General features: G+C 41.0%; 1 protein-coding gene across 1 annotated transcript in view; it reads left to right on the forward strand.

Annotated features, from left to right (window-relative positions):
* The window catches only part of LOC119423192 (inactive rhomboid protein 2), a 71,802-nt gene extending 62,467 nt beyond the window's left edge, over positions 1-9,335 (forward strand). Inside the window, exon 18 of the mRNA XM_037690599.1 lies at positions 8,799-9,335. Within this exon, the coding sequence (XP_037546527.1) occupies positions 8,799-9,230 (432 nt within the window). The 3' untranslated portion in view covers positions 9,231-9,335. The remainder of the gene's footprint in view (positions 1-8,798) is intronic.
* The last annotated feature ends 892 nt before the right edge of the window (positions 9,336-10,227 follow it).

The following is a 10,227-nucleotide window of genomic DNA, read 5'->3' on the forward strand; positions in this document are numbered from 1 at the left end:
TCAGGTCTTCCACCAGTTCATCAGCATCAGGTCTTCCACCAGTTCATCAGCGTCAGGTCTTCCACCAGTTCATCAGCGTCAGGTCTTCCACCAGTTCATCAGCGTCAGGTCTTCCACCGACAGAGAGAGATCGTCTGTGTTCACATGCTGATTTTCAGCCCAGGCAGTGGTTTCATTATGAGAGAATCATACTGAAACTCTTTAGTCGTGAGCTTGAACTGGTGATTTGGGGTCATTCAGGGTGACAGGATCACCAACAGCTGATTCTGCTCTGTCAAAGGAGAGCTACGGCAAGCAGTGTGGGAACATTTTAGCAAAATCATGCCATGTGACTGCTGCTAGGCATTACTTTCCTAGCTAGGAGCATAGGCACAGCTCCCCCTGTTCTCATCCTCTGTGTAGTTTCTAGAGTTCATATCTGATGTTTCGAGCATTACTTCTAACTGAATAATCAACTACGAGTGAAGGCAAAGTGATAGTTTGTCTGTACCGGTAAATTCAAGATGGCACCCACAGCAAGTTGATCTTGGTGAACTCACAGATCAGAAATCACTTTTAATGATATTAAGCTAAAATTTGGTAATTGAGACTGATCCAAACACGTGCTCTGAGTGCTCACTGCCAAATGTCTGCGTTTAAAACAGTCCCAAGAACATTTAAAATCAACTTTATTTGTTTATCAAAATATCACTTAAATCAGTGGACTGATTTCAATGACACTTTCCGAAAGCATTGATTATATTTAACTCTGCAATGTATTGCCTTTAGAGCTCAATTAAATTCAAGAAGACTGAACTTAGAAACACAAAAACTGGGTTTAACTCGTCCATTGCCACAGAGAATGGGCTGAAATTTGTTCTAATTATTGAGCAGCAACACGTTTTAAGTGCAACACATTGAACAAAATCTTTCAAACTTTGGCAGTAACTGCTGTTTGTCAGTTATCATATTGTGTAATGACTTACTGAATAGATTTCAGTAATACTCCAATAAATTCATTATTGGAAGTACTTTGACAACTGATTAACGTTTGGAGTCAAGCCAGTTCAAGATGGCCGCCACAGCTAATCATCCCCAGTCGACATGAAAACAACCTCGGTGATAGATGAACTGAATGGACCCGTAAGGGAAGGGACGTCTGCAGATGTACCTGAAACATCAAAATGATGATTTTAGATTCAGAATAACTCGTGTGTTTTGTACTCGTGTGCTTTGTTTGGGAGGGTCTCTCCACATTTCATCCCTTTTGTAGTTTCTTGTTAGCTGTTCTGAAAAACTAATAGAAGTCGTCCAGTTCCACAAGATTATTCATGAGAAGACAAAAAAATCAACTACTAAATGCTGCTGAATACTTCATAATGCCGCTCTACATTTTAAATGTTAGGAGTTAAACATTTCTAATTTTTCTCTATTGCTTACAGAAAGCTCCACGAACCAGAAAAACAGCAGCTCTGAAGGTTTTATTGAAGATATAACAATGAATTTCTTTCATTTACTTGTTTTTAGTGCTGTAAACCATTAAGCCTGTGGGAAAATCACCTAGTTTTTACTGGCAGGTGTGTTTAGAGCTTTGTGTTGTTGTAAAGCCCACTTTCCTCTTTAGGAGATTAACCTAATGCCTTTGTGCGAGTTAACAACAGCCGTTGCCTCAGAGCTTAGGAAATGGGATTATTTTTTAGTTTAAGCAAAGATAATTGTTGCACGAATCCAACTCGTCTGGTGATGCCGGTGGTGTGCACGTGTTTCTGAACACGTTTGTTGTGGCACTCGCATGAAACCTCATTTACTCTTTGATTTCAGGCGTATTAACAGAGGACTGTATTATTCAGTGATGACAGCTGTTTTATGTTACGCAACACAAACTGTTTACATATTCACCAGAGCAGATTATTAGCTTATCTGAAAATGATAACAGAAAACAAACTTGGTATTAGTTTCGTATTTTTTGCCTTTATCGTAAAAAGATGTTTATTTTTATAGAATATTCTACAAATGTGACTGAGGTGGCTCTTAATGTGACTCGGAAGCCAGAAATGTCACTTTCCACTTCTTATCAGTGACCATCTCATTTCCCCACCAGGAATAACCAGAGAAAGCACATGCAGCGCACGACACACGGCGGTCAATCCCCTTAAAGAGCTGCTTTAAGAGGATTACTGAGTTGGTGTGAAGTCATGGAGCCTTCGTGGCTTATAGAAAAATGACCCAAACAGCAACACTAACAGTATTTCACACGGGTGAGGTGGCTCTAAATGCTGTGTTGGTAAAGCAACTTTACATGTTTTATGAAAAGATTGGATTAAATTATATTAATAGAGCCAATACCGATATTGGGAGGGGAAGTCTAATGCGATAATCGATATACTGGCTCAAAATCTTTGAGCTTTGTCCACCCCCAAGAATCTACGAAAACAGCGAGTCAAACGGGGCTTGTTTATTTAGCGCAGCTGTTAGCAACCATGAAGCTAAGCTAATCAGATCCACACTATACGTAGTCCCACAGTAGGTTTACAAGTGGAGCACTGGTCATAAAAACAGTCTTCCTAATGTGGGTTCACATTTTCTATCCTCCACTATTCATAATAAATTTATCAAGTGTGTTACAAAAATATAAATTAGAGAAACACCCTTCCTGCTCATTGTTCAGTCAGTCAGTCACGTATGGTGAAGGCCTCATTAGTACTGACCGCAGCAGAGTTTATTTTTCTTTTCATAGAAGTAAAGATTTCAGACAAGCAATGCATTTCATTGAGAACAACAAAGATAAAGTTACTAACACTGATATATATTTTACCTCTACGTTAGAGTTATTGTTCTGGACAAAGTTTACAAGGCAATAGCCTATGCTAGGTTATCTAAATTATTAGGTTATCTAGGTTATCTAGGTTATTTGTTCTAGAATTGCGCCGCTCAAGGTGGCTGCATGTTGGAGCAGCTCTGTTACTTTCATTCTGAGATTTTGCTTTTGGAAACTTTAATTCCTCTTTTTCTGGATGTAAATCACATTTTTTGGATGATTGTTTCCTCTGGTATCAGATGCTGTGCAGCTGGAAGGAGTTTTACTGAAACTTTTTTAGTTTTGGACATTTGTTATGATGCGTAACCATGGCAACAAGGCAGTTTTCTACAACCAACAGCAGCTGATTAACATCCCAAAAGCTCAAATAATATCTCAACTACAGCCCCAAATCTCAAATGAGTTGAAAAGGATGTTCTGTGGAAGCATTCTCATCTACCTGCCAGCTGTGCTTGAGTGCCTGACCACTGAGATCCTGGAACTAGCAGGAAACACGGCTCATGACAGCAGAAGGACAGGATCATCCCTTGGCACCTACAGTTGGCTGTCCGCAGCGACGAGGAGCTCGGCGGACTGCTGGGAGGAGTGGCCATCGCTGTGGGAGGAGTTCTGCCTGGCATTCAGAAGGTCCTACAGCCCGGGGGAACTGAGAGGCCAGCCGAGTCTGGGTGGACGGATCGGATGGCATCTGCAGCCAGTTTCTTAGGATCCACTGTGAGATGGACCTTTACAAGAGATCCTTCCTGTCTACAGCCATCAGCATTTATAACATCTCTTACTGAAACTAGGATAACGAGTTACAACAACAAATAATTTCCCTTTGGGATTAATAAAGTATTTTTGAATTGAATTGAATTGAATTGAAATGTTAGCTTGCTAACTTGAAAGGCACGGTAGCTAATGACAAGCGAGTTGGAGGATTGAAGAGAATTTATTATTAATTTATTTTGCAGATCAGTTAAAATAAACTTACCGTGCTCTGTTCAACAATATACTCTACACAGTATTGTTTGCTGCTTCTGCTGTGCTTAAAGTGAAAGTGAAACTTAAGTGAACGGCCATGACTTGAAAGTAGTCTTCATGCGCTCTCTGCTGAATACATTGTGCATTTACGCTTGTTCTAGCATTTTAGGGGTGAACATTAGAAGTACTTATGTCGACGCATAATGGGCCAATTATCACAGATACCGATAGGCCCCCAAATGTCTACATCGGCCTAAAATATCGTCCCTGCCGATGTATCGGTCGAGCTCTAATTATTAGAGCACAATATGGTGAGTGTGCAACACACAAGCTGATTTTTACGGCTCCTTTTAAAGGAGCTGAAATGGTAAATGAAAATAAAAAACTTGACCATCCAAAGACGAGAATGTTGAAGCTGTTACAACAGGACTACATAGTTAGATATTGTGATGCATCACTTTAGGATTGTTTATCAACTTTTATCTAATATTGCAAACTCACAGTACCGTAATATTTATTAGCCTGGTGAGATAAATACTGTGTATTTTTTTGTGAGGAAGACTTTTGATTCTCAACCTAGCTTTCAACTTCATACATTTTAGTTAATGTTCAATTTATTTAAATTACTTAAAAAGTGCAAATATAACTCAGTTATCCAAAAATGATTGACCTAGATACCCTTGTCTTTTAAATTATATTTAAAGTTTGAGTCCAGTAATAAGACAGGCTACTGTGAGCTTCTGAAGCATCCTGTGACAACATGCACTTAATTTAGGTTTCACGTTGCCGTTTATGGTGAGCAGTAACCACCAAAATTCTGGTTTGATAGAAACCCGTTGAGCAGTGCTGTATGGAAACAACTGCCTGGAAGTGAAGATTAGGATCAAGTCTCCTGCCAGGAGGAATTGAATTAGAGAGGACATTCAGTTTTTCTGAAAAGTCAAAGCTTCTCCACCCAAATTCACCTACACAATTGGTCCAGACCCCATCAATTTGGGAAAAACTGAGATTATCCTCCCCAGTAAATAATTTGAGGAAACTATGCATTTAAGCAATATTGGGGGAAAACAACCTTATCCCTGTACCAACTATGACCAGGGATTCCAGCCAATGAATGGGGATGCCATAATCACCACTGAAAGCATAAATGATTGACGTACAGCTGAGTAATTAGTGTCTAATGAACACAAGTGTTTTACATCAGTGTGAATGAAATGGACTGGACTGCACTTATATAGTGTTTTTCTATCTTATTTCAAGATACTCAAAGCGCTTTACACTACAATCTGTGCCTCATTTACCCATTCATACAGCTCTATACTAGATCTATACAAAGCTAAGTGAACAAATATTTCTAAAGAGTCTAATCAGAGCTTTATCACATTCATACACTGATGGGACACACATCAGAGGCTATGAGAGGTTCAGTGTCTTGCCCAGGGACACTCCGCCATTTGACTGCTGGTGGATTCGAACCCCCAACTCTCGCATTGGAGGACGACTGCTCTAACCACTCAGCCACAGCCTCCCAAATGCATCTGTTACTTAACATTTATTTGTTGTTAGGCTGGTCAGAGGATCTCTGACACTTTAAAGAGATTGTGCTAGCTAAATGACAGAAATACATATGATTGTTTTTAAAATCGTACAACGTTAAAGTAATATTCTTTGAAGGTACGCATATCGGTGCGTTATCTGCCAAGGTTTGAAACCAAGTTAGTAATCAAAGTGTTGAGCAAGGCTCTCGGCTACTAAAAGACCAAAATCTGGCTCAACGTCTGTGAAACTGTGGCGGCCATTTTGAAAAGGTTTGACTCATGTTCAGACACCGATTACTTTCTAAAAGTTTTATTAAAATCTGTGCATGTTTAATGAGAGACAAACAAACCAGACACTAGCAGTTACATTATCTCTCACTGCCTTGAAAGCTGAGTAAAAACAGCTAAGGCTGCATTTTACCAGTCTGTAGTTTTACCAACAATAATTACCTGAACTCTGGTGACCTACGACAGCAATGGAGAGGGAGAGTAACCTTTGGATGTAGATGTATGGTTGTACTTCAGGCAGGTGTTGTCTACTAAATGCTGGTAAATATACTACCAGATGTTTAATCATCACTAACTGTGTATGACGGGAACATTAGTCCTCAGATAGCTAAGAAGCTGGTGTGAGTCGAACATTTAAGTTAGTATTTTCACACTCGGATGTTGTTGTCAGTACTGCTATCTCATAATCCTATTGGGGGCTGAGATGGGTGGTAGGGCAGCAGGTTCGACTCCCAGTCATTCCCACATGTCGTGGTGTCTCTTGAGCAAGACATCCAATCTCCAACTGCTCCCCAGGTGCTTACATAGCTGCCCACTGCTCCACCTGGGTGTATCTAAAGTGTGATGGGTTAAATGCAGAGAACTAATTGTATGGAAACAAATAATCAGAGTCTGAGATTCTTTATTGTCATTCGCACCTCATGTGGTACATGTGGTGGAGCAAAATTATGTACACAGGGTCCCAGTTACATCCAACAATAAAATGTATAAGAAAAACAGTAACAAGATCTAAGATATGAACTAAGAAAAACATCAACTAGATATACACTAAGCACTCATAACATAAAACATTGAACATCAGCACAAACATGAACATGAGTCTATGAGAGCGGATGTGCACGCATGAACACATCAACATGAAACAGATCAACAGCAACATGATATGGTTTTTCACGGTGATTATTCTAGTTAGAGATTCATGAGTCTAACAGCATCAGGGTAGAAGCTGTTCCTCAGTCTAGTGTTTCTACACTTAATGCTCCTCAACCTCCTTCCTGAGGGGAGTGGGGTAAAAAGTGTGTGTGCTGGGTGAGTGAGGTCCTTCATGATGCAGGTGGCCCTCTTCCTGCATCTAGAGGTGTAGATGTCTGTGATGGTGGGGAGACTGACTCCAACATCTTCTGTGCAGCCTTCACCACTCTCTGCAAAGCTTTTCTTTCTGCAGCTGTGCAGCCTCCATGCCACATGTTGATGCTGGAGCACAAGATACTCTCCACTGCACACCTGTAGAAGGAGGTGAGGACTGAGCTTCCCAGACCAGCTCGTCTCAGCCGCCTGAGGAAGTAGAGTCTCTGATGAGCTTTCTTGATCAGGCTGGTGGTGTTGTTGCTCCAGCTGAGGTTGTCATTCATGTGTACACCCAAGTACTTGTAGCTGGAGACCACTTCCACCACAGATCCTCTTATGTTCAGGGGGGTGTAGGTGTTTTTGTTCCTTGTGTTCCTCCTTCCTTTTGTTCCTTCTAATGATGACAACACATGGCGCTTAAATCCTGAGGCTGCAGGTTCGAGCCCAGGTTGTATCAGGAAATACATTCAGCGCAAAACTATTCCCAAATTTCATGTGCAAGTTGTCTTGTGTCAACCCCTGCAGAAGAAGCAGCCGAAAAAAAAACATTTTTGAAGAATTAATTGAATTCTGTATTGTTTTTATTTTGCATCAAATTTAGGCCACATTATTTAAACACAAACTCATTTTTTGTACTATTTTCTCAACAATAGAGAAGTATTATGTTTTTTGTTTGTTTTGGAGCTTATAAAACTTCTTGTTGGACACACGGTTTACAATTCAAAATGAATGGTAAGACTTGGAAATAAATTAGCAGCTGAGCAATGTAGTTGACAGTTGGTTATAACTGATTCTTGCTATACGTGACCTTGATTCTCCCCACTATTAAGGGGGGGGGGGGAGGGGTCGAAGGGCTTTTCTACCTCTGCTTTGGGAGAATAATTGTCAGTTTATTTTTTCCTTTATACTAAATCTGAGCCTAACTGATCTCAAAAAATCAAGGTACGCCTCTAGTAAAGGACTCCTTATACGTCTTAAAAACACGTGACCACCACAAAGATATTTTTTGTCAAACTTCATTAGGAAAAGTCATTAGATTAACTTTGTTTCACACACTATGGAAACAGAAACTTAATATACATCAAATCTATTTGGAGGGGATTGTTTTGTTCACAGATTATGTAGACTAAAATATATTTAAAGCTCCTCAGTGAACAGTGATGTACTTCCTGTCTCTTGCTCATCTTTAAGCATCTGTTCCAGTATTATCCATGGCCGTAAGTGGCTGTGCGGGTGACTTTTGCTCGTGTGTGTGGAGCGTGTTAGCCTGTGTGTCTGAGGCGTGTGGGCGGAGTGACGTGTTTTTGAGGTGCCGGTGTTTAATGGGTTCACAGATTAGCCACCTACCTCTGCCCAAGCAAAGACCTGGTGTTGACGTCACTGATCTGCTCGTCTTTCCTCTCAGATGACCCAAACCGCCGTTCAGAACCAGGAATCTCTATAACTAAGACACTAACGGATAAATCTGGATTGGTACAGTAACCATGACCTTTATCCTCACGGAGCCAGGAGACTCAGCCAAAACCTTTTCAGACCTGACTCATTTGTATCAATACAACTAGCTGATCATACTGAGACTAAATAGAAATGTTTTGTTCTTAGCACGCAACTATTAACAAACTCTCAAATGAAAATGAAATCTCTTAGTTCAGTTAAAGATAAAACTTTGTCTTCCACAATTGTGGCAGAAATTCTCCTTCGACATGCTCTACAGCGAATGGAAAGCACATTGAATTGATTTACGCATTAAATGTTTTTTTTATTTTTATAAAGGGCTTACCTTAGCTTGTAACTGAATCGGGCTCAGCTGGTAGAGTTGTCACCTCCGGATCGAATCCTAGCTGGGAATCTTTCAGGGTGGAGTTTGCATGTTCTCTCCATGCATCTGTGGGTTTTCTCTGGGGACTCTGGTTTCCTCCCACAGACCAAAAACATGGATGGATGGATGGATGGATGGATGGATGGATGGATGGATGGATGGATCATACAGTCATGCAGGTCATGGCTTTGTCCTGCAGAATAATATAATACAGGCAAAGTGAAGGAAGTTTTTCATTTCTTGTGATTTACTGTAGAACCAAGAAAATCCAAACCATCTCGAGGTGTTTTCTTCGTTGACCTTTACTCGTGCTCTCTTCCTCCAGGTGGGTCCAGCAGGGTCTCAGTTTGGACTCCTCGCCTGCCTGTTTGTTGAGCTGTTTCATGGCTGGCAGATGCTGGAAAAGCCATGGAAAGCCTTCCTCAAGCTGCTGGGCATCGTGCTCTTCCTCTTCCTGTGTGGCCTTTTGCCGTGGATCGACAACATCGCCCACATCTTTGGCTTCCTCAGCGGCATGCTGCTCTCCTTTGCTTTCCTGCCCTACATCACCTTTGGGACCTTTGACCAATATCGCAAGCACATCCTGATCATCGTGTCCCTGCTGGCCTACGTCGGGCTGTTCTCCTCACTCATCGTTTGGTTTTATGTCTACCACATCAACTTGCACTGGCTGGAGCATCTCACCTGCCTCCCCATCACGAGCAAGTTTTGTGAAAAGTACGATATAGATCATGACATTAACGATGTGGTGCACTAGTCTTCAGGCAACGCAAGGATAAAGTCCTAGTCCACTGAAACCACTGCTGGAAAAATTCCAGGTTCATGTCTGTTTTTTCAAGTATTTGACAATCATGATGATCATTTCTGCAACTGGACCCAGTCTTCTGTAAAACACATTTGGTCTTTCCAGTCCTCAGTCAGGTTTTATCTGACCCGACTTTTAAAGTTTCTGGTACACAAGGATGTCTTTAGAATTTAAGGACAGAAAACACAACAATCAGCAGACGTTCACTCAAAGATGAACACATGAACGCCTCTGCCCCACTCGTTTTCCCTTTAAGCTGAAGGCTGGGATGACAATGAGACTTCTGAGAGTCGATAAACGAACATCAGATGCTTCCCATGAGGGATTCTTCTTTTTACTATCTAGAGTTAAAACTACAAAGACGGTAACGTTCTGCTGCTTCCCCGAAACACCGAGACCTGTTTTTAAAATGGGTGTTTTGTTTTTATCTCTGTTGTTCGTATGGATGCACCCACCATGTACTCATTCTCTGAAATGAGAAGATTCACTCACGTGCAGCTGGATTATATAAAGTCAGCGGTCAGCTAGCCCGTCTAAATCACTGGCTGCCTTAAACACACTATGCTGTTTCACAGAGATGCCTCGACGTATTTGTTCAAACTGCTTTCTGATGAACTTTGTGAATTGAAGCCAAACGCATTTGTGCCCCGCCCTGACCAAAGCAACTTCACATGCCGTTTTGTTTTTCCTGCTTTTGTCCACTTTTCACACCTCAAGTGTGTCACCTGTTTGTCTGAGCATGTTCATGTCAGGAGTAATTCTTTAAAAATTTTTTGTTTGATCAAATCAGGTTTGTACTGCATTTTCATGTAACTTGCATTAATTATTTTATTTTGCTTTTCTTGCATTGTGAATGCAGCCTTAGGCCCTCCCTGTCAATGTGATGTGATCCTTATAACCATACAGTTGTTTTGTTGCAGTTATTAAGTCTTCAGGTATGCCCTCTGCC

Source organism: Nematolebias whitei, chromosome 16 (assembly GCF_014905685.2).
Source record: "Nematolebias whitei isolate Nwh7 chromosome 16, NemWhi1, whole genome shotgun sequence".
NCBI classification, from domain to species: domain Eukaryota; kingdom Metazoa; phylum Chordata; class Actinopteri; order Cyprinodontiformes; family Rivulidae; genus Nematolebias; species Nematolebias whitei.